This window comes from Dermacentor albipictus, chromosome 1 (genome assembly GCF_038994185.2).
Source record: "Dermacentor albipictus isolate Rhodes 1998 colony chromosome 1, USDA_Dalb.pri_finalv2, whole genome shotgun sequence".
Classification (NCBI taxonomy): Eukaryota; Metazoa; Arthropoda; class Arachnida; order Ixodida; family Ixodidae; genus Dermacentor; species Dermacentor albipictus.
In genome coordinates, this window is record NC_091821.1 from 278407954 (window position 1) to 278433526 (window position 25573).

General features: G+C 45.7%; 1 protein-coding gene across 5 annotated transcripts in view; it reads right to left on the reverse strand.

Moving 5' to 3' along the window:
- The window catches only part of LOC135920263 (nucleolysin TIAR-like), a 260801-nt gene that overhangs the window by 34277 nt on the left and 200951 nt on the right, over positions 1-25573 (reverse strand). For all 5 annotated transcript variants that reach the window (XM_065454431.1, XM_065454432.1, XM_065454430.1 and 2 more), the window contains one exon: positions 4062-4198. In XM_065454431.1, the coding sequence (XP_065310503.1) occupies positions 4062-4198 (137 nt within the window). The remainder of the gene's footprint in view (positions 1-4061; positions 4199-25573) is intronic.

Here is a 25573-nt window from a genome sequence, read left to right on the forward strand (position 1 = left end):
TGGCGTCTGGCTCACAGAGCTTGGCGCCAGTGCATTTGTTTGTTGCCGGCAGGTAAAAAGGCAAAGCAAGCAATGCTAGCCAGCTGCCTTTTCCTAATATTTTCAAAGTTGAGATTTTGAGGTATCCAGGGTCTGTAGAAAAATCTTTTTGAAATAAGGGGTGAAAAACACATGAATTGACACTGGGGCAGGAAAAAGATGGCAGGGCACGTGGCAACTATTCTTCAGTTAGTGAGAGTTCAGAAAATTTTCTGTAACACAGGGTTTCATCATTTTCAAATGATTCAATATGCAGCACTGCACTACAGTGATGCTGCTTGCTGTATTTTTGATTGTGGCAAGCCTCATCTTAAAGGCTCAGCCTTGGATGGCTGCATCTTGGAAAAAAAGAGGCCTGCTTCATTGTCATTGCCAATGTACTCGAGTTCCTAATCCTTGGTTACAAACACCATGGTCTCTTTCTATGTGTGGACGGTTGCCATCTTGATGCTTGCAGCTTCCGCATTCACCATTTGGCAGCATCTCCCTTTTCTTTCTAAAGTGGTCGGTCCACCTGTTCGACATACAAGAAACATCAATGCTGAGCTTCTTGGCAGTCTCCAGTGCTTTTCTTGCAAAATGCCGTTGCAGTTTACTCCTGCGGCTCTGGTTTGCATAAGCCATTTGAAAATGGCCTCATCAAGCTGCCCATGTTCCGAAACCCAGGACTGCTTACATCTGATGTTGAAGGTTTGAGCTTTTTTTCTTCAATTTTCCTCCTTTTTGCGACAATAGGATTCAGTGCTGAAGGTGCAAGCCTTAAGCCCTTCGATGTGCAAACCCCTCTCCAGCATTAAATTCTCAATCACCATGCACAGAATGTTCAATTTATCTTGCAGTGAAAGTGATGTTTGCTTTCTTGATGCCACTAATGAAGACTAACTGAAGCGTCCATTTTAAAGTTTTCGCATGTACAGTGCACGTCCCCCTTGTGTTGAGCGCGGGAGCGGCGGCCACCTAGCTCTAGATGGACGCCGCTGGCTGGCTCCAGAGTGCCCGGGCGGCCGGCATTCGCACACTACACAAGGGTGACGTGCACTGCACGTGTGGCCCACACACTGAAGGAGAGGATGGCTAGTGGAGTGAAGAAGCTGCTAGCAGCACACACAGTCAGCCATAGTGAGTGTTGTGTGTTGTGTTGTGTTTTATGGCACATAGGCAACTAAGGCCATCATGCGCCAAGCTCGAGGTATAGAATTTTCCGTGTAATTTTATAAAAACATAAATAATCGTCGGTGGTGTAGTGTGCTTAAATAGTTAGAGTTACCTCATGATGTAGTAAGAAAAAGTAGGAATAATAGTGAGGCATAGAAACGGTTAGGGAGGCAACTGGCGTGTTGGAGGCTTCACGCAGCTCATGACGAATTCACTCGAGGTATCTCGCATGGCGTATCAGGAAAGAAAGACCAAAGGATTGTAACCCTTTGAGGGAAAATTTTTTTATTGCAGATTCCAATTATTCTGAGGGACCAACGTCGAAAAAAATTTACCGTAATTTTTCTGGGGTGACCGTAAAGTGAGAAAAAGATATGTTGAGTTGGTATATATCTACTGTTAAGTCATGAACAACAATAAAACAAAGGAAATAAACTAAGAATGTTTCGCAAGTGTCAAATGTTCCTGCTCTTACACTAATATTTACGTCCATAGAGTAATTGAACTGCGTAGGTGAGCACACTCAGAAAAACTGTGGTTGTGTGCCCGTCAGAAAAGCAAAACATGTGACAAATTTCCGCTAAACTTAACCTAATTGCCAGCCAGAAACAATTAGTTTTCACGAGTCTCCAAAAAAGAAACGGAAACACATGCACGGCGACATCCTGCGCACCCCTGTGAGCACTAAACGAGCGAAAAACAGGCAGTCGCCCTTTGAGCGATTAGTAACGAGATAGCCATCAGGTTTGTGAGCGCAAGAAGCCGAAACTGCCCGCGGAACAGAACCCAAACAGCTGCCCGCCCGCCCGCGCCCCAATGCGCGAGCTGTAGTATATAGGCGCGCCAAAGCAAACTAGCTCTAAAACGAACGGTGCAATGAAAACCGTGAAAGGGAGGCGCGAGAAAAAAATTCTCTGTATTCCCACAGTGGCAGCACCCAGAAAAGAAAAAGTTAGGAAATTGGCGCACATTTCACACGTACAGGCGCCGCCGTAAATATACGGCATCGATCATTTTGGACTTGTTCGCGGCGCCGTATATTTATGTCACTGACCCTCAAAGGGTTAAAGCAGTAGGGCAAAGTGCACATAGCAAGCATGAGCAACACGTCAGCAGCACAAAGGACCAAAGACAACAAAGGTATGCATGGGAAACATGGATAAGTGCAACCACCTACAATAACAATGACCATGATGATGATACAGCCTTATGGAGCGCCCCCTGCTGCCCTTTGCCCCTATTGCTGCGCACAATGCCCCAACTTCTTTGTGGAACTAATCCCAAGTTCACAACATATCACGTGGGAGCACTCCCACAGTTGCGATGGGAAAACGCAGCACCCTGGAATGCAATAGTGGGGTTCTACTGTATCTACTTTGTTCTATCGAGGCCCGACTGCATTTTGTGTCATGAAGATGAATGAAGAGGAATGTGTGCTTCACTGTGCGCTAGTTGAGCCGCATGAAGCCTTAACTGTGCCAGTGGCTTGCAAAGCCTGCAATTGCTAGTTAGCTGGATGGCACGTGCCCAGTTCACTGCACTTTGAACAGATCTGTGAGAAGACTTTGTGCAATCAACATGGGCCAGAGAAGAAACAGCCTGCTTAGAAGCAAGCATGAGAATTGTGTGTTGAACATTGTAACAGTGGCAGAGTAAGGCAGCCCACTGCACAAACCAGCATGCACTGTAAATGTACTGCACAAGGGGAAGGACGTGACAATGCTACAAGTTATTGAGTTTTCTAACAAGGCTGTAAATGGAGGGATGAGTCTCACAACACTATATGGCGCAGAACTAGCAAGCAGAAAAAGCATTGTCACAACCACATGGCTGACTAGGTGTGCTACGAAAAGGAGGTAGCAGCCTACAAGTGGATCACATCTGAATTTTTCCTACCAAACATGTAGATGCTGCCCTTGCATGGCTGTCACTGCATTTCTAGAGAAACTTGTCCTTTAAAGCTTTAAAAGTGCTCTATGATAAGTGAAGCAGCGACTCTGCCACACATTTCTGCAAGTGCGGAGCTTGCAACAGTAAGCTTCATTCACAGCCATTAGACAGTTTTAGTTCACCGTACGCTACATAATAATGGGTCGTCACTGCAAATGTGCAGAATGCTAAACGACCCATAGCGTATAGCATACGCACACTATTTCTCAGACTTAATAGTATAGTCTTTGCGTGGCTTACGCAAAACATGGTGGTGGTCCCGGCTACCCGCTACGAATTGAATTTGATGTTGCTTTTGTAACATTCACTTTGTTCGTAGCAAATTACTGTGTAAACGGCTTTCGCTTACTCTCAGGCTGCTTCAACGACAGAGTATTATGCATAACATAGTGGAGTTTTTGAGATCGTTTCTTGTTTCGAACAAGTCGAAGCCTGAGATACATTCAACATGTCGGCACCACCTATCGGCGAAGTCGGGGGAAAGCCACAACGACAGCATACGACCTTCGAGATCGGAAGATGTTGCAGGCTAACTGCAACTGTAACAAACATGCGCTGCTTAGAGTTTGCTGTACTATAGCGTGTAGCGCACGCTATACTATAACTGTCTATTATTGAATGAGCTCTACATTTGTTAAAACTACAGCTGTAACTCTTCATGATTGATCAGTACCAATTTCGATACAGATTTTGTGCAGCAGTAGTCAGCCTAGAAATACATGGCGAGGATTATCTTCTTTTGGCTGGCTTTAACACCTGCAGGTCCAAGACATTACATATTTTCTTAGTTGTGGCAGCCTCACGGTCACAGAATTTGCATGCAGAAGAGTTTACTCTGGTGCCATAGATGTAAACCAAGACGCCTTTGTTCACCTTCTGTGGCACACCACAATGAAGCAACATTCAGTAAGACTCACCCGAAGCCCTGTCCGTAGTACTGTCCATAGGGGTACTGGACACCCTGCATGAACTGTCCTTGGACTTGTGGGTAGCCCGCCTGCGGGTACCAGTAGCCCATCTGCTGGTATGGGTACGAGTACTGGGTAGCCAGGTTCTGCAAACAATACTGGGGTTGGAATGCCAGCTGACCACAAGCACCCTATGACACTGGATGGCCTGATGGTAAGCAAAAAAGCATATACGCAGGGTTCATTGCAAATTTCTCAAAATTGAAGGGCTTACAAGAAGGCGATAAATAAGCATGAGAAAGGTTTGGTGAACAATACACCAAAAATAAAGTCACTCCATACCACAAAGCTGCTAACAAGGTTGGCTTGACTTTTGGCTTGCATCAACAGTAGCCAAACTAGGCTTAGCTGAAAGCGAAGTTCAAGAGGAGCTTTTAAGGCTTTGAAAATATAGTTTTCACATGCAAGGATTGCTACAAACCCCGCATTAATTAAGAACAATAAGACATACTGTGGTGAAAAGTGCTGAAGCGGCTTCATGAACTATGAAAAAAAAAAAAAAAAAGATGGATGAAAGACAGTTCGACAAACCAGTAAAAAAAAACTACAGAAACCATTTGGAAATATGAATGGGTCCAACTGGAAACGGCAATTTCCAACTGGGCCAAGTGTTATCACCAACAGGACCATTTGGACCAGTTAGAACGGCCAATTGGTTAATATGGAAACCCTCACTTCCAATTGGGCCAGATGGAGTCTCCAGCAGGACCATTTGGGTAAATCTGAATTGCCACACATGGTCGAAATGGAGTTATCAAAACCATTTGGACAAAATTTAAGGGAGAAAATGTTAAGGTCTTTTGTGTACAAAAATTTCAAATTTCTCTTTCTCTTTTGAGATTTGGACGCGATATTCGAGATTGGATTCGTGAGATTGGAAGACACTATTTGGCATTTGGAGGGCAAGTAAATGTGCACGCGGAATGAAGGTAAAAAACTAGTGGTCGGTCTATTGATGATGTTACACAGCACAAAAAAAAAAAAACCCCACTTGCACTGTTTTACGCGTTTCTTAAACACAACTCAAACAACTTTTAGGCTAAAATAATTTGTAATTTAGCAATATCGTTTATATTTTATATTTCACATCTACGAAATAATTCTTCCTTGGAATTAAATTTTGTCTCAGCATCATTTTTCCTTGGCGGCTGAACGGGACAGCACAATCGACATCAACATTAGCAACATGTGCGTGTGCAGCAACAAAAACAGTCGTGCATACGTGCTGCCCTGCATTCCAGGCCCCGCACACACTCAAGTTCAGCAAATGGCCACAGAGGGCGAAAAAAATCGACCGCGCGCTGCTGCTAAAAAAACCAGCATAGTAGAAACACTTCGGGATGCTTACGTTAGTTTGAACATTTTCTACTAGAGGCACCGTAATAAGCGCAATTTTATCTTACAAACTTTCTCTTACAATTACCGAAGCATTTTTATGTAAGATAATGTACTCTTTGTAAATAAGTTTATTGTTTCTTTGTTACTATAAACGCAAATAGCATTCACCATCATCGATCTTTCACGTGACCTCTGGCCTGGATTTTAAATTTGTACCGGTATTTTCGAGTGCGTGGCGACATGGATTCATTCGTCCGTGCACTCAGACTGGTAGCTTCGTTTTTTGCTAAAACTAGTTTATTGTGCTTTGATGTCTCGGGTTATTTAACCTGGGGTGAAGTGATGTGTTTGCAAGCGGACTTATAAGCCAGAAAGTTGGGCATCGGTCGTGAGCCATTCGAAACACGTCTGCATCGAAACGGGAGCTGGATTCTGGTGCGGCTGACAACGGCAATAACGGTGAGTCGTTTAACACCGCTGCTTGAATCATCACATGGTATCCGTCTCATTAACTTACAGGCGGAGACAAGTTAACGAACTAGATCCTGAGGTAGTAGTTCTGCGGAAACCCGCAAGGTGGACAGAAGTAATGAATAAAGGGGAAATCAGACATCCACCCGTTTGTAGCAACTAGATCCTGCACAACATTTGGCAGTCGGGATCCTCCGTTGCTGTTTCCTAAATAAACCGTTACTAAATTAACCGTTACCGTTAATAAACTTGCGAGGCTGTCGATATACACACCCAATCGGGAAAGGAAGAGCGATATCGGAACGCACGTCTCATTTTTCATCTTATTGTAGCCGTGGCCATAGGTGACTGGGTAGCTTTATCAATATACATATAAAACTTTTTTTCGAGTCCACCGGCAACTTCTTTCGTCCACAAAACCGAATAATCCTTTGGTAAAATGAAGTGAAAGTACAGAATTTAATGTATTAAACAGTTGCAAGCATGATAATTCACCCATATTTCGTACTTGTTGGTTCCAAATGTTCTTGCTGTTCAGTTTGGTTTACCGTAGGGCATTTATTTTTGCAGTAGTGAAGCGGTGCATCACGTTCGTGCAGAAAAATGATGCATCAGCTCTAATAGCTTCACGACTTTCATGCATTTGCTGTGGAACCAGCAGTGTGATCTCTTCCAGCGTATAAATGAATGCACAAGTTCTCATTTGTGATGTTAATAATACTTACGCTGTTTACATGCATTGTATAGTTAGGCAGACATAAATTTATGGACAATAGCAATACTTATTTAACGTGCTGCTTAAGCCCCCTAGAACAGACAGGGCACATTTGCATGTGTTCTGTAGTCGCAAACCATTACAATATATATGTAACATCTTTTTGCATTTCATATTGCAAAATTGTGGTTTTTCAATTTATGATTAATTCAAAATTTCTGTTCCAGACATGCAGTAAGGAGGAGGAGGGCACCAGTATAAAGCAACACACTCCACGCACTAAACAGAAGCTGCTGCCTGCTACAACAAGGCCATTGTGTGAACGCCGACTACTACAACAAGGTAAACACGTGGCTCAGTAATGAACATGCTTGATATATGCTTTATTGCCTTGCTAGTCTTGAGATACATGTCATTTGCTTGCAGCAGATTTGAATGTTTATTCACATTTATGGTTCAGTATAATTGGTTCGAGCAAAAAAGGAAACGCATATGAAATTGGCTAATCTGTGCTGTATCTGATGTGTCACCACTCTGCCCCAACGGAGTCTATGCCAAGCACATCTTGGTCATCACAGGAGCTCCTATCTACACCAACAGGAAGGGCTGGAGCCGAATTTGCAAGGCTTTTGCACCATGAACAAAGAAGCGCATGTAAAAGAATTCGGATGAGATATCAAGTCTGCAGAGGACTGTGTCAAGACTGAAAAGAGCTTCAACCACCATTCCACCAGCACGGACATTTGGTTGAGCCATCCAGGTAGCTCAAAAAGGTCTTTCTAGAAATTCGTCTTCAGATGCACCTGCAATTTCTGACCAAGCACGGATGACGTTGCCAAAAGAGTTCCGTCAGTTAGCCCTTAATCAGCTTCCTGGCCATGTCAATTCCATGTTGTGCCAAGTGTAATTTTTCTTCGATAAATGCAAGCTTTTTCATTGCCCATTCTCATTAGAGATCATTTACCCTCATCCAAACATAAAGGTCAACAGACTTTTCGCTGATATTTAATACCAGTCGCTGTCTAGTAGCTTAAGATATCTGTAGCAGTACCTTTTAGTGTATGTTGTCATGCACAATTCCTCCCCTGAAATAGCTGATGCAACATCGACATGCGTCTTGCATTAACCTACGCGTCATTTGCTATGCACCATTTTACTTTTCTTGATGTTTTTGGCCTTCAATGCTTGCAGAGCAGAGTGGCTTCTCTCTTGAATGCAAGCTTTCTCATTTTCCATATTCCTAGTCTCGTTGATTGCTCTTCTTCCTCCATAGCCTGTGTCATGCCGCAAGCTACACTGAATGATTGCAGAATCGGGTTTTGCTGCCCCACTTGGTTGTGGTCGTCGTGTTACATTTCTCGGATGTGGTGGCCTGGTCAGTTGCATTGGTAAGCATTTGCTCCTGCAGTCCGCACACTGACAGACTCCCAGTATACACGCACCGTAACTGGTGCTCCCGTTCGTTCTTTCGTGCTGCAGCCATGGGCAATTGTACTTGTGGCCTACCTCTGCCAAGATTTGCTCAGAATGGAGACCAGCATATGTGCTTACATGGTTCGAAGTGTATGAAGTTGATAGCCATATGGATGGAATGGCCCGCAAAAATGGCTGCCGAAGGTGAGGCCCACGAAAGCGACTTGTCCATATTGAGACAAAGTGGGACACCAAATGTGAGCCACACATTAGCAGCCCTCGACAGAAAAGAAACGTGCAGGTTGGAAAGGAGTTAACGCTAAAATGCCAGATAGTCCATTTCGCTGTGTAGGCCTGCGTCACCCAACTGCTTCGCAATGCACGTTGCTCATCTTTATTGGCGACTGTCGCTACAAACAGGTGGGACACACTGTCCAATCTGTTTCTGCTGCTGGTTGTCGCTTGTTACCACACCACCACATGCAACGAAGGCAAGCATTATGCCTGTAAGCAGGCGGCTGAATGTATCCGAAGAGACTCGTGTATGTGAATGCTCACTGTTGCCATATGGTTCGTAGCCAATGTATAATGTATTGTCTGAACACTATGCGGTGAATGACTGCCGTTTGCTGTTTATTTTTGCTGTTATCTCACTTGGTTATGGTCACAGTGTTATGCTTATCGGATGTGGCGGCCTGGTCAGTTGCATTGGAAAGCAGTCTCTCGAAGTAAGCATTTGCTCCTGCAATCTGCACAGCGACATAGACTCCCCTATTTACACACCGCGATTCGTGCTCCTCGTTCAGCCTTTCCTGCTGCAGCCATGGGCAAATTGTGCCTGTTGCCTTTCTCGGCAACAGAGACCGGTATACGTGCTTACATGGTCTGACGTGTGTGAAATTGGGTGCAAAGGCCCGCAAAAGTGGCTGATGAAGGTGATGCCCACGAAAGCGACTTGTCCATATTGAGACAATGTGGGACACCAAGTGCGAGCCACACATTAGCGGCCCCCGAAAGAAAAGTAACGTGCAGGTTGGGAAAGGAGTTAAGGCTAAAATGCCAGGTAGTCCATGTCGCTGTGTTGGCTGCGGCAACAGATGCCTGGTTCACCCGATTGCTCTGCAATGCAAGTTGCGCATCTTTAACGGCGACTGCCGCTGGAAACAGGCGGGACACACTGTCCAATCTGCTTGCGCCGCTGGTTATCGCTCGTTACTAGACCGCCATGTGCGACGACGAGCAGTTTACGAGCTCGCGTCAAAGATTCCAGCGTATCTCGACATACAAATTTTATTTCTGCTATTGCACGAGAATGTACACTGCTCGTCTTCTGCCAATAAAGTCGCACGTTCTGTTCACTCACTTGTGGCTTGTTTGTATGGGCGTCAGTAGAGGCTCTTTGGTCTTCTGGCAATTAGAACGCACCGGCTACACGGCAGCCGAGGCATGCCGCACAGCCGGCGGGGCGAGTACGGCGCGTACGAGCAGATACAAGCGTACACAACCGGCGAAAAGTGGCCATATTGGATGATGCTATTGAGGGGGAAAAAAAAAAGCATTTCTGCTTTTTGTTTTAGCAGCGCAATCTGGCGTTCACCTAGGCAAGTTCCATGCGCTGCCACTGCTTATTTTCGAACCACTGCGGAACGTACAGTTTCGCTTCTCTAAAGTTGTTCTTTATTCTATGCTGCATTCTGCGCTTTGTCCGATCGCCTTGCGTGCTTCGTGCGACCGTCTGACAGCACTATGATCACCCACGCGTACGTGTGGTACGAAATCGAAAAACATTTGGCAATTGTGCCAGTGACAGACATTAAGAACTTCAAGCCTGACGATGACTTTTCGGCGGCCTTTTATTTGGAGAAGTGGACGGACGTGGCCAGCATGTGTGCCCACTACCATGCTAGAATTTTGCAGATCGGAGGTAAGTTTTCGCGTTCCCAAAACTCTTGCAATTATTTTGCATTACTGCACTACACATCAGTGCACGGGTCAGGCACACTCGTTTGAGTTAAATGATTGCACACATATATGTATAAGCTTTTTTGTGATGCAGCAAATATGCATGACGCACTGAACTAATTTCGCCAAAAAGGTTTCAAGTGTACTGCATGAGTGTTTTTTTTTTCAAAGCAAGGTTTCCCCGAGAGTGTCGTGACAACACTGGTGAAATGTATGAATCGCTATGTGGGGGAGAAGATTGCCGACATTGAGAGAACAGCGAAAAGGTATACTGATTAGAACAATTTTCTTGCATTCGCTGCTTGAACCTTAGCTACATAAACCGCAAATTGTGACTCTCTTAAACCTGGTTGGATTGCTGAATATTAAAGTTGTGCCTTTTTATCCAATTTCAGCTTGCCAGTGTTGCCAGCATTTGAGGGAAACAGGTTTTTCAGGAGTCCATACACAATGCTGTTTTTCTTTTTTATCCATTTCGGCAGGTTGTGGCGCGACTAGACCGGAAAGGGGCCATGAACAGTATCCCGCATTGCATTTTTCTTAGTAATACAGCTTTAAATCCTACTTTTCACTTGTTGCCTCATTGTCACATGTAGTTATCATCTTAAGGAAGTAGTGGCTCCTCGTGTGATATCATGTGAAGCAAGAAAAGCATGGGAAAGAGCATTAATGAAGAGATTCTCTTTTTGGGCTGTTCATATTGTTTTGCGTCATATTAGATCACAATATATATGAACCAACTAGCCGAGCAACCTGTAACAATGTGGTTCCTTATTGCTGTGCTAGTTTGCCAGATTCATACAGCGCAGGCTGTGCAGTCAAAACCACTTGACCCGTCGAGCAGCTCCATTTGGACCGTTTGGTTCCATGCCAACTGCACCATGTGACCCAATTGGCAACAATCAATTTGTTCTATGCCGACTGCCCCATTTGATCCAAATGGTATACAACCAATTGACCCAATTGTGTACTAATACACAAATGGAACCGATTGGAAACAAGTGGAAATTTTGTGTGTGTGTGTGTTTTTTTTAACTGGGAATGAAAGAAAAGTTCTCTTACAGTCTCAAACCCCTGTTAAGTTGTACAGCCAGCCAAAAAACCGTATTACTCTGAAGGTTTGAATTCTGGAATGGAGCTGTGTGTCCAAATTATACCATGGTCCCAGAACTGGGCTTTTTTCATGGTGTTGTAGTGGCTAAGTTTCTGAGTGGAGCTTGCCACTGTTTTATGTCACTATGCGAACATTCACTTGAGCACCCTTACAACCAAGGTTCGTACTAGGGTTGTTGAGAAATAACAGAAAACATGGAAACTGACGTTAATATAGTGTTCATCAGTGACAAGTAAGGCAACCACTGTTCACACAGTTCAGAAACATCAGGCCGCTACAAGTAGTGCCAACTCAACCCTTACTGGTTGTACGAACAAGCATGGATATACCGGACGGTGACAACAGAACTTCAGTGAGTGGAAATCCAGCAAATACCGATTTGGCACGGCTGCCGATTCTACTGTTGTCTTACATGCAGCAACAGCAGCCCGGTGGCCGACACTATAAGTGCCTCTTTCCTGGTATTTTCTTCAACTGCCAATTACTTGCAATTAGTCTTTTTTAGAGGACCTTCGCACACCAATGACTTAGTGAATGCACTGTCCCTTAAATCGCAGAAAGAGTGCCACAAAAAACTACCTTTTTAAAACATGGTCACACAAAATTTGGCTACCGCCAAATGTCATTCAACACATGACCACTCTTGTAAATTAACACAGGTTTGCAATCAGTTATGAGGACCATATTGGAATAGACAGGGTATCAATCCCTCTTTCCAATAGTTGTCCCATCTCTTGGCTCAGAATACAAGCATTGCAAATGCTTGGACCTATGAGTGAAACCAATTTGATGGGCCCATAGGAAAGCAATATCTGCATGAGGCACAAGGATGCACTTATAAAACAAAAAGCAACATTCAGCTGCTTACTGGAGCACTGTGCTTTATGCTCTTTGGGTCAGTAGTTTCTACGAATAATCGCCACACACTCAACATTTTTGTTACAAATTGCAGCACTGTATTTGCCAATTCGGAACGAGCCCCAAAAGTTGTCTTAGATTATATTTCCACAGGGTGTGGTAGACTAGGAACTGAAGAAGAGCTAAGTTTCTCTTGGCACCGCATGTTGATGCACATGCTGTGTAGAGTGCCAACGCTTGAGGACTCGGCATGTACTGCAACAGAGTACATGTTGAAATTCAATATGAATGCTCTCCTAAACTGCATGTGATGTCTGGGTAACATTGTGTAGTCAGGCTTTTTCCAGTGACATAGACCAGTTGACAACTCTCCAAGGTTACCAGGGAAAACATACTGTGCTTGCATTTCTTGCAAATACCATCCTATTGCAAGGTGCAGTCGCTGAAGGGCTCCCTTCCAATATTGTTTCCTTACATTGTGTACATCTAATGCTTACACAGTCAACGCTCGTTACAATGGAACGTAATAATCCAGCAAAAAAGGTCCATCTGAAGTCCATTCTATCCAAAGTAGGTGAAATGGCAGAACTTGGCATATGTTGCCGTCTAACCTGAAGGCGATTGAAAAACTATGAAACATTGAAATAAAAATAAATGAATAACAAATAAACGGGTGGAAGCGGTAAACGACGGCGCTTTGCTGTCCGTTGTTTTCAGGATGCTGATGGCCGACAAATGGCAGCTTTTCTGCACTACAGCACGTACACACCCGCACAACAGAAAGATTAAAAATGTCAGTTTCTCTGCACTAGAGTATGTAAAGAAAAATCATTAATTTAAAATTTATGTTAATTCAAACAAAGTGGCACAGTCTGGCCAAGCCCCATAGAACTCCATGCTTTAAAAAGCTTGTTAATTTGCAAGTTAATCAGGTCTGCCCCGAATAATTCGAACTGTGCGCCACAGTGGTTGGCTTCCTGGTTCGCACTGGTGGTCACTTTTCCAGCTAAGCAACAGGTGGCACAGCATGCCTATCACCATCGTCATCAATCCACACTTCAGCAACCACTCCCTTTAACCTCAAAAGAGAGAGAGAGAGAAATAACGTTTATTTGCACCCGCAAAAAGAGGCCCGAGGAGGCAAGAGGCTTTCTGTCTCCTCGGCTTACTCCTCCCCTTTCAGCTGGCTGATGCTCCTTGGAGCTCAGCGGTGTCCAGGGCCATGCGGATGACTTCTCTTTGGTCATCTTCGTTTGAGCTGGTCATTAAAGTCTCCCAGGATTGTCTATCCCTATCTGGTTTATTGTATCTAGGACATGTCCATAGTATGTGGATCATGTCCGCCTTTGCCCCGCAGTGTTTGCAACTCATGGCCTCAATGCTATCGTGCCATCTCTTCAGTATGTAGGGGTTGCAGATCACCCCCGCTTGGAGTTGCCTCCATGTTATCTCTTCCTGCTTACTTAGTTTCTTATGCGCCTCTGGCAGTGTTTTCCTTCCCATTCTATAATAATCGAGAATTTCGCTGTAAGTGTTTATACCTTCCTCTTTTTGTAGGGGCTTCCTGGCTGTAGAGGCTGCATTGGTGGACCGGTAAATAAGCTCTCGGGCCAATGCATGCGCTTTCTCATTGCCGGGCAAGCCTTCGTGGGCAGGAGTCCATATAAGGTTCACTAATTCTTCTGGAATTGGTCCTTTCTCCAATATGTTGAGCGCCTCTTTGGAGATTCTCCCTGCGGTATAATTCCTGATAGCTGTTTTGGAATCTGACACTATGATTTTCACCCCTTTTTGAGTCAAAGCTAGGGCTATGGCCACCTCCTCTGCAACCTCCACACTGTTTTGCGGGGTAGTGCAGCTCTTTGAGTTCTCACCGTTAACCTGTGTCGTCACTGAGACAAAACCTCGTCTGCTTTCATATTCTGCTGCATCCGTGTAGAACACCCCTTGCTGTTTATCTAGTGATTTTTGTAACGCTTTAACCCTGTCTTTCCTCCTGTCCTGGTGGTGACTGGGGTGCATATTCTTCGGGAGTGGTGGTATGCGTATCCTGTCTCTGATTTGTGACGGGATGGCTCCCGTGTTTCTTACTTTGTTGTTAGTTTTGTATCCTAGTTTCGCTAGAATTCTCAGACCGCCTCTGCTTCGCATTAGTCTCTGTTGCTGGGAGACTAGTGTGGCTTCGATCAACTCGTCTAGGGTGTTTGAAATGCCCATGTTTAGTATCCTCTGCGTAGATGTGCATGGTGGCAGGTTTAGGGCTGTTTTAACTCCTTTCCTGATAAGGATTTCTATTTTGTTTTTCTCGGCCCTTGTTAGTTTAAGGTACGGTGTTGCGTATGTGATCTTGCTGATCGCGAAGGACTGTATTATCCTTAATAGGTTAGCCTCCCTCATGCCTGCCTTCTTGTTGGCGATTCTGCGGAGGAGTCGGCATGTTTGGCTTACGCTCATTTCAAGCTTTCTAATCGTTTCCGTATTTCTTTCATTGTCCTGAATGTGCATGCCTAGCACACGTATAGCTTTTACGTTTGGAATCGCGTCCCCATTAACAGTGAGTTTTATCCCGTGGTTAGGGATTTTCTTTCGCATGTTCTGTGGACTGATGAAGAGAGCCTCCGACTTCGTAGCTGAACATTTAAGTCCGGCTTTTTCTAAGTGCTCTTCAATTATATTGATGGCCTTTTGCAGCATTTCTTCTATGTGGGCGTCACTGCCTCTATTTATCCATAGGGTGATGTCGTCCGCATAGACCGTATGTTCTAGCCCCTGTACGTCCTTAAGTTTGTGCGGGAGTCCAATCATTACTATGTTAAAGAGAGTGGGTGAGAGCACAGAGCCCTGCGGTGTCCCCTTATTACTGAGCACTATCCCTTTCTCCTCGTTACCCCCTAGACTGACCGTTACTGTTCTGCCAGTCAGAAAGTCCTTTATATACTTGTAGGTACGTCTCCCTACGTTTAGGTTGTTCAATTGTTTTAAGATTGCCCTGTGGTCTACGTTGTCAAATGCTTTGGCCACGTCTAAGCCAACGATGGCTTTCGTGTCTTTCGTTTTGTGGTCGATAATTTGCTCATTAAGCTGTAGCATGACATCGCACGCAGATAGGTGTGCTCTGAAGCCTATCATTGTGTCAGGGTATATGTCTTGGTCTTCCAAGTATCTGCTGATTCTAGATTGTATCACATGTTCCATTAGTTTCCCGACGCATGACGTGAGGGATATTGGTCGGAGGTTTTCGAGACTGAGCTTTTTCCCCGGTTTTGGAATTAGGACTAATTTAGCCTCCTTCCATTCTTTGGGGATCTTACCTTTCTCCCAACACTCTTGCATAAAATTCGTTAGGTTTACTATCGACTTGTCGTCTAGGTTCCTCAACATCCGATTGCTGATTCTGTCCGGTCCTGCAGCTGTTTTTGTTCTGAGTCGATTCAACTCGGCCCTGACTTCTCCTACCGTGACGGGGCTGTCCAAGAGGGGGTTCTCTTCGCCTTTGTAGTCCGGCAGTGTTTGTTGCGGACCACATTTAAGATATCTATCCTTAACTTCAGCGAACAATTGCCTATTACTACCTTCGTACTTATACACTAGTTTCTGCATGTTGCTACGCGTCTCTGATTTGCTGTTTTGGGGATCTAGTAGGTGCCTCAATAGTTGCCATGTATTTGATTTACCAATTGTGTGATCCATCTGTTCGCATATGCTATTCCAATTTCGTTTCGTGAGTTCGAGTGCGTATTCTTCAATCTATCCGTTCAGGTGTGCTAATGCCCTCCTAATGTTTCTATTGCTTCTATTCTCTTTCAATTTTTGCTCTAGCTGTCTCTTTTTCCGCCATAATCCGACCATTTTCCGGTCTACTACCTCTTGCGCTTCGTCCGCCTCCACCTTTTCGGTGGCCTCTTCAACCGCTTCCAAGAGGGCTTTGCTCCAACTGCTTGAATCCTTGAGCTCCACTTTTTCGGCACATTTCTGCCTAAAGAGGTTCCAATTTACCGCTTCGAACTGCTTGGGTTTGGGAGTTGGTATGCCGTGTTCTACCACCGTCTCTATTATTCTGTGGTCGCTCCCCAAGTCCTCTCCCGTGTTACACCATCGTGCGGTTATGTGTCCCCCTATGAGAGTAAGGTCCGGTGTGGTGTCCCTGGAAACGCTATTTCCCTTTCTAGTCGGGATTTGAGGATCTGTTAGTAGAGTTAGGTCATGCTTGGAGATAGTATCCCATAATTCTCTGCCTTTTTGTTGCGAGGTTTTGTACCCCCAAGCCGTGTGTTGCGCGTTAAAGTCTCCGACTATGACTATGGGGCTGTTCCCTGCAATGTTTTTGGACCTGTCGATGAGCTGATCGAAGCCACAATTCTTTTTTTGCTTAGGAGAGCTGTATACGTTGAGAACGTATAGGCTTCTATCTTTTCTTTTCCTCGGTACTAGTTCAATAAGGACGTGATCAATCTTATTTGTGTCAGTCTCGTGGAGTACTGCTGCTAAGTTTCTTTTAACTAAAATAGCTGTCTGCCGATTCTCTCCTTGCCCAGTGTAGGCTGTGTAGCCGGCCAATTTTGCATTTTTCCCACACTCTTGCAACGCAATGACATCTGGTTTATCGATGTTAGTTAGGAATGTTTGTAGGACTGTTCTCTTTTTCAGGAAGCCCCTACAATTCCACTGCCAGATCGTGTTATTTTGCCAATGCATTTTGAATGTTAATTAATTGTGTTTTAAACCAATCGAATTCCGCTTTTAAAGCGAAGTCGCGTTTCTCAAATTCTGCTTTGAGGGCGATGTCGCGCTTTTCAAATTCCGCTCGAGTTTGTTCCTTGAATTGCATCATAGCTCCGTTCATCATGGTAATATCCTGAGTAACTTTGTCCATCTTGCTGTCTGAGTCTGTCTCTCCCGTTCTCTTCTTTTTGAGCGGGGGCCGATCTGTTTTAGGTTCTTTGTCCCCTACACTCTCTTCCTGTCTCGTACTGTTTCCACCCTTCTCTCTTTTCATCTCCTCAATTATCTTTAAAAATTCTTCCCTCTCCTTTTTCCTATCCTCAATCAGTATTCTGATTTGTTCTTCCTGCCTCTTAATAAGCTCTTTGAGCTCCTGGTTTTCTCTATCCTTTTCTGAATCCTGGGAGACTTTGCCTGACCAGCTCACCTTGTTACTTGTTTCCTTCTGTTGTGTCTGCTGTTGCGGCGTCTGTAGCCTCGGGAAGGACTCCGAGCGGCTCCTGGTCTTGCTGTTCGATCTCTCGCTTGGCCTGCTTTTACGAAGTTCCTCTTGGTTCGCCTCATCGGCCGCTTGTTTTTGCTCCCATCGTCTCTTCTTCACGATGTACGGGGTGCGGAATAAATTCCTGCACTTCTTATCCCCGGTGACGTGGTTTTTGCCGCAGAGCTGGCACTGCGGCTCGCATTGATGTCCTTCTTGCGGTCTGGTTGCCCCACAGCCTCTACACCTCGGTTCGTCATTGTCACACACGTCTGATCTGTGCCCGAGTCCGCCACACTTGTAGCATACTTCATACCTCTTCTTGTATACGAAGCACCGTAGAATAGCGCCCATGAAGAAAACCGTGCGTGGAACTTCCTCGTCGTCAAAAGTTAGGAGGAAAGTTCTGGTTTTGCCCATTCTTCTTGCTTCTAGGATTGTCGGGTTGTCTTCATCCTCGTTGAGGTTGAGTAGGACATCTTTGTCGGAGTACATTTCCTCTATGCCGTGAATGACTCCACGCCCACAGCTTTCTGGTGCGTTCACGTACGTGACGACCCCGTAATCTTTGTCTCCGATTCTGATCTTCTCTATCTTGCTTATTATTTTAGCATTCTCCATCGATAATGTGTGGTAGATAATCGTACCTTATTTGGTGTTTATCACGAAGCGGTCTCCCTTGGCTTCTTGTAGGCTGACGCCCGCGCTTTCGCGCACTGCTCTTCCTAGGCTCACTTCCGGTGCCTTCTGAAGCACCGAGAGGCCTTCTCGTAGTCGTAGAGTCACTTTCCAGCCCGTGGCAGGCAGTCTCGGTAGGTTCGATGCTACCGATAGCTCCGCTTCCTTCTTCCCTGCTCCCTTCTTGAGCGCGTCGCGCCGAGCGTCCGAGCGTCGTCTCCGCGCCAGCTGGCATGGTCTTCTGCCTCCTTTTCGCCAAAACGGTGAACCATCCTTCGTTGTCGGGTCCCTTAGGATCCTTTTCGTTGCCTTCCACCGTCACTTCCATGTCGCCGCTTCTCTGGGAGCCGCCGCTGGCCTGGAGCTGTCCGTCGACGCCGTCCACGGCCGGGGCCATGCCGAAGCCGGGGTGAGGCTTAGCGTGGCGTTGTGCTCCGGTTACAGTTTTTTAGCCGTAAAATCACTAAAAATCGACTCACAGGCACAAACAATTCTGTCCACAGGGTCCTTGTCACTTCCGAAAATCGATTGTAGCACTATCGCAGATCATTTTGCTAGAAAAACCACCAGAATCCTTAATTGTTCGTGGAGCCGGCGTAAACACGTCCTCACTCCTCGACGCTACCTCTTCTCCCAACCTCAAAAGGAATTGCGTCATTGCAGCCATGCTCTTACGTTTATATTCGCAAATGGTCAGTTGCATCGACATTGACAGTGGAACATGCGGCCTATGTGTCCTGTTGGGCAACTCGTCAGTAGGAAGAGTTGAGCAAGTGAGATAAGCTGTGCTATTTTTTTAACACGAAAGTGTTTTATGCCGGGGTCTACGATCAACTTCCTGTAACGGATGTGACGTTGGCGCGTACGCGTAAAATATGCTCACTTGAAAGGGATGGCACAGCCATCTAGGAGCGGTGAAACGAAGTACTGTACCATGACACTAATGAACGCCGATAATGAGTGCTTCTGCAGTCTATATGCACCAGAGGCTTCAACGGCTAAATTATGGGGTTTTACGTGCCAAAACCAGAATTTAATTATGAGATATGCTGTAGAGGGTGCCATAGTGGACTGGATTAATTTTGACCACGTCGGGTCCTTTAATGTACACTGAAATCCAAGTACATGGGTGTTTTCACGTTCTGCTGCCGTCGAAAGGCGTTTGCCGTGGCCTGGATTTGATCCCCCGACCTCGTGCTTAGTAGTGCAACACCAAATACACTAACTCAACCACGGTGGGCCAATTCGAATTCAGTGAGGGTACCGAGGAAATTGAATTAACAAGCGTTTACTATATACATTTGCACAACTGCAAGATTAACAGCTTTAACATTAACAGATGAAAGCCTCGCGGTAGGAGGCAACTTCGAGACCGTTCTGGCAGCTCGTGAAGTGCATGCAAAACAGCTCAACCACATCATGCGCTTCGCACTCAGCCCTCCGCGAATAGCAACCTATTGCCTTCTTTATGTTAATTGGTGCAATAAGATATAAAGTGTAATACAAAACAATGCATTTTACAATCATTGGTGAATGATTTGAAGTGCCATATCGTACGGCTTCAAACCTAAGCTGGTTAGGCCTAGTGGCACCCTTGGAACTTTCTCATCACCGAGACCGTACATGCAGTTTCATACGATTGCTAGTGGCGCTAAATCAGTATGAAATCATACGATTTCATACTGTGGCGCTAGTGTCTACTGGAGCTGCAAGGAGGTAAGTTCAGCCAGCATGGGAGTGATGGTTAGTACATGGACTTGCCTAGACATTGTCCTTCTGGCTTTACACAGAGTTTGCAAACTCAATATTTTCAAGAAATTACTGCGTCATAATTTTCGACAGCAGGATCCAAACAATCAATCTTTAGCACAGAAGCCCGTTATTAAAACCATTACACTATGGATACTTGGACAAGCAGAACTGCTCCTATAAGCAGCAATTATGAGTGTTCGCCAAGTCTTATTACCTTTCTGCATTTAAAGCATAGAAATTTGGAGGGCGCTTAAGCTTCGCCTTTAAGAGTGGAATGTGATAGCATTCAAAGATCCCCAACTGCTTCTCATGCGTCCCGGTAACTGTATCTTATGTAACAGTAATGTTTACTGGGAAACGTTGACAGCGAATGCTATGCAACGAAGGCGAGCTTTCTGGTGAAAACACAGCCTCTTGTGTGGGTCACAAATGTGCCGAGGCAAGCACCATTTGGATGGTGTTATTGCAAGGAACTGAGCTTGATGCGCCACTGTATGAATGGTAGAAATGCTAGAAAAGGGCTTTGTGTCTGAGTTTCCGCTTAACAGAATTATTTATTTTCGGATATTCAATTTACATTCCCATGCTAACATGTCTGCCGGTTGGGTGCAAGTCGTACTTTATGATTTTTCTGACACGTTCAGAAATTCAACTAGTTCAGTAACTCTTATATGCTACATGGAGGGTACGAGTGGTTGGGAATAATTTTTTTGTGAAGACGGTTGACGCTGGACACTGACTTTCTGTGACACGGGGCATTTAACGCTATCATATTAAGAACAAAGCCACAAGCACGACGATCAGACAAATCCAGGTACTAACCCTCATTCCCATGGTGGCTGAACAATCACAGTGCCCGAGTTCTGTCTAGTAGTTATTGTGGGAAACTCTACAACTGAGAAAACAAGCAGGGGGCAGTGGTGAATCAGTTGTATTGTTGCCCCAAAGCTATTCACTGGGTTGTTTGTGGCACACTGCAGCAGCAAGTTAGCGGCTAGTGTGTTGGTTTCTAAAGAAAAAGCCCATTTTCGCCAATTCCGTAAGAGGCCGGAAATAGTTGCGTGCAGTGCACTGCAGCAGCAAAGTACACTGTATTTACACCAACCACTTAGACAAAGTTTGCCCCAAAATTCAAGTGTTGTAATTGATAGTTGTTTAAAAGCAGAATTTGTTGCATTGATAATATAGGCAGACCAAATACAAGCGAAAAGAATCATCTGTTATACAGTCACTGATCAATAAATAAGACACCGATAATTCAGACATGCTTGGTAATTTGAACAGCTTCGCGGCACCACCAATGACCCCATAGGCTGAATGTTTAAAGACGATCCATACTTCGGACAGCCGCCAGCTCTACATTCGATTATCCGGACTCCATCAGTGGCTATAGTGTATGCCGACTCTGCGGCCATTATCTCCTCGGGCAATCTCGTCAAGACATCAAGCATGGCTAGAGACGCGAGACATCAAGTATAGCCTCACAGATTACACATTAGATGGCAATCCCCGAGGCCTTGTCTTGGTCGCAGCACCATGCCTTAGAGATTTAACTGCAAATGCCGATCTTCGAGGCTTTGCCTGAATTATAGGTCGCATCAACATCGCAATCATCACATCCTATTGCAGCAACCCTACGTATGGCCTGCTTTCGCCCTTCCGTTTGTTGAGTTTGCCTTTCGGACAGTGTTCCACTATTCTGTGCTTGTCTGTTTAATTTGTGTTCCAGACAGTGCTCTGCTGGCTCCAAGAAGTCTATCGCATGAAGTATTCCGCTATTCTGTGCTTGTTTGTTTAGTTTGTGTTCCAGACAGTGCTCTGCTGGAACACAAAGTCTATCGCACGAACTTATCGACAGGCTGCATCAAATGGCACGAACGGTGCCCTGGAGTCCAACTCAGAATGAGTCACAGTCCGAATGGGCCCGACTCCGCAACTGCAGTGCTTGAACTGCCGTCTACCAAAACGAGCTCGTATGTGGACATCATTGATGACCTGCTAGGCTGCGGTGTGCAGATTTCTGCTGCCGTTACATTTGAAGACTCTGCAGATGCCGACAGTAAGGTGTGTGCCAAATTGAACAATGACGAAATAATTGAGCAAGTTCTCCCACTGTCAAGCAGCGCCTCTTAACTCGCACAATTGTGTCGTGCGCTAAGGGGCCTTCACATGCGGATCTGACTCGAGCCTTTGTAGTCCTTGCATCGGCATACAGCGACCGCACAAAACTGGCAGAAATAGAGGCGTACTTGGTTGCACTTGAGCGGAAATGCATGTTGCAATGAATCGACCACTTATTCCTTGCCCAGGGGCGTTAAAACGTAAATAAAACCATTTTTTTAGGATACATTTGTTAGTTCGGACTTTACATTTCCCGTGGAGGCCGAGTTATCGGTCGTCAACTGTTTCTGAAAATATGTTGCATGCAGATACGTTGCAACGCGCATGGACTGTACTGCAACATGCCAAAATGTTGACACACTTTGGATATATTGACTGAGCAGTCTTTATCTTCACAATTTCTGAACACTGTAACATTACGATGAGAATATAGCAAAAAGCACAGTTACATCCATCAAAAATAGCAACTACTACCTGTACAGCTGGACCTCAATATAACAAAGTTGTACTTACAGCGAAAAGCTTCGTTAAATCACGAATTTCGTTAATGTGAAGTTATAATGTTTCAGCAGTAAAACTATTTTAACAAATTCCCAGAAGATTCCTGGTAGATAGTATCTTATGAGTAACCACATACAAACAAATCGCAAGAAGGTTGGGCCATAATAGCATGGTTATGAGCGCTAGCGCATAACCATGCTATCGCAAGAAGGTTGGGCCATAATAGCATGGTTATGAGCGCTAGCGCACGCGGTGCTGATCACGCTGAGAGCAATGCATCGACGCCGTAAATCTTGGATGCCATTGCTGAATCTGCTTAGTGCCTACTGCCGTCATTAGAAGGTGCCCTCAAATTAAAAACTGTTGTGCGTCAGGTCGCATTGCGTTTTCTGTTTAGCCACCGTATCCTGGCATTTTGATGTGACAGTGGAGTGATGCAATACTTCTGACATGATAATGAAGCGTCCAGATGTATGAATGCACCGTCAATATGTGGTGCCTTTTTGGATTTCTTCAATGCGGTGTGCTGAACAAATCGGATGACGACGCCTAACATGCCCGTCTTGCGGTGATCAATGCTGTGTTATGTTGTGCTGTGGTGAAGTGGTGTGTTGGTGATGCAGTGTGGTGCAGTGCGTCTCATCAGTGTGCAGTCCGTCTGTCAGTTATGTGAGTAGTACTGTACTGTGTTGACGAGGCCTAACAGAGAGGTCCCACGCCGCTAGAGCTTGCCGCTTTCTGTGGTCTACAACAGGTGCCGTGGATTGCTCTACGTTTGCTCCCCACGCCCACTGGGGGGTTTCTGCTGTGGACAGGAGATGGTGCCTGCGACCACCAAGGCCAATAACATGTGAAGGACAACTATAAAGACCATGCCAGAACTCCATGTGATAGAGCTACGCAGCAAACTTGAAAAGCGAGACTTGGACAAAGCTGGAGTGAGAGGGGTGCTCATCGAGCGGCTGTTGCAAGTGCTTTGTGACAAAGGCGAGGAAGCCGAGACATACACATGCCAAGCGCTTACAAACCCTATGCTAACTAAGCAGACTGCATTGGCAGACGGACCATTGGAGGTGGTTGGGTCAGCGTATGATAGGCGGCCAACAAAGTAAGTAAACACTGCACGCAGTACGTTTGAAGACGACTCTGTCGCTGAGAAGGTTATGTGCACAGGATGCGAGCTTTAGAATCGACTATAGTCGGATACAACTTTAGAAAAAAGGGGAGGCCTCGCCTAGATGACCGAAGCTGATAGCCTCCGCGACTAAAATAGTCCCGCTCGAAACATCGTGCTCCTGAAACGCGTAATTCTCGGTATAAATAAAGACTTTTGCATTTTGATGACTGGTTTATTAGAGTTCTCATGTGCTGCAGCACATGCCGGATAGCGGCAGAAAAATAACCCCGTGCCTTTCACAACACTGCCTGTCGTCTGCTCTTTAGCTTCATTGCAAGTGACAAAAGTAGAAAGAGCAGCTCTGCAACGCTTTTGCGCTTGTTCACTTGTACAAAACAATGCATTTATCGAAACCATTACAAACCTGGGGCGAGAATACGGTCGAGGCAGGAAGGTGCAAAAATGCTTCATTCATCGTTTTAAATAAATACTCTTGGTTTCAAATAGCATAAAATTTATATTTTTTGGTTTTTTGTTTTCACAATTTCACAGCACGCATTCTACAGCTTGCGCGTGCAGTGAGAACTGGTGTACAGCAATCAATCGACGGTGCCACAGAACACTCGAACACCGTCGCTAGTCGCTCGGCTATCTCACTGCTGACAATATAGAGGTTTAGCTTGTCCGGTATTCCGGTAAAACGCAGGCGGACGGGGCATTGGGGCGTTGGGGCTGCAACACGATTATGCCAGTGCCGAAAATTTACACCAGCAGCGAAGAAGAATACACTCGGTTAATGCAATATTAACTGTTTCTGTCTGTTTGAGCACTGCGCCACCAGGTGGCTGCACCGTGCAGACCGCTCGACCGCTCACGTTTACGCCTCCGCCCCAACGCCCCAACGCGCCGGGCGTCCGCCTGCGTTTTACCGGAATACCAGAAAAGCTAAAACCTCTCTATTGATGGTTTACGCTAAGATGATGGTGACAAATCTTTGCGTTGAAGGCTTCTTCTGCAAATAGTTTCTGTTGCGCGAACTTTTCTGATTTCTCCTGAGAATGGTTTTGCTCCATCATTTCACCCCATCCGACGAAAAACACACCCGCCGCTACCGTAGGCACCAGTCTTTGGAAAACTTTCTCGCCGTAGCTTCACTCGGGAGCGAAATAAAACAACATGGAACAAGTACGCAGGATGTGTGTTCGCAGCGGTCGCCGCGGGATCCTGTTTACAGGCAAAGCGTAGCACAGCGCCAGCGATGCTCGCTGCAATGTTCCTTCAACGGATCACGGCTCAGAATAAATGCACGCGGCATAAATGGCGCATCGTAAGTTTGTAGTAATATTTCCGGCATGATAGACCCTCACAAACACTACTGGAATTCCCTCTGACGAGGGGCTGAAGCACACAGCTGTCGCGACCTCGCCCAGTTCGAAGCGCGGGTGGCCATCTTCTCCGCCGGCGGGGTCACCAGCCTTCTGGCTCATGACGTTTGTCCAGAGCGCGCGCCCATTGGTGGATGCTCGTCTGCCTCCGCCTCGGAGGAGTAAACGGCCCCTTTTTTCTAAAGTTGTATCCGACTATAGAACACATGCCATTTGCGACAGCCACAGAGGCATGCACTACATCAAGCTATATGTGTAGACAATGTGAAAAGCTCAGGATCCCAAGTAAGCCATTCACAGTGGCGAATAGGCGAGCGGAAGAGAGGTAGCAGTTGGCTGTGGACTGCTTAGCAAAACAGCTACGAGAACACTGTATCGCCAGTAAGAGCAAAAGGCGAGTGCTGAGAGAAAAGCTTAATGAGAGAGACTGGAGAGTTGCTCCGCAGGCACAGGTTGAGGAACTTCAGAGAGCTCTTCTGACTACAAGCTCAAGACCAGCATGTGACCAACCGCCAAGAGACCGCAGTTCAGTGCCAAGGGATCCTCAGCCGGAATCTAGGAAAGTAATGATCAGCAACACGACAACTGAAGCTACTGATGAGGACAGTTCAGTGAGGGCAAAGAAGACCAAGGGAGAACCAGAAGTGAAGAGTTCACATGCCGCCAGCTAGGAGACCCGTTCCTAGCAAGAGAAAGAAAAGGCTGATGTGTGAACAACAGTGAACAGCAAGAACCGGTGGGTTCTGCTGCCACTGCACAAGGGAGCCGGAATAATGCGATACCCCAACTACAAAACGATTGTCAAGCATTTGTCTATGGAGACGGGAATGCTG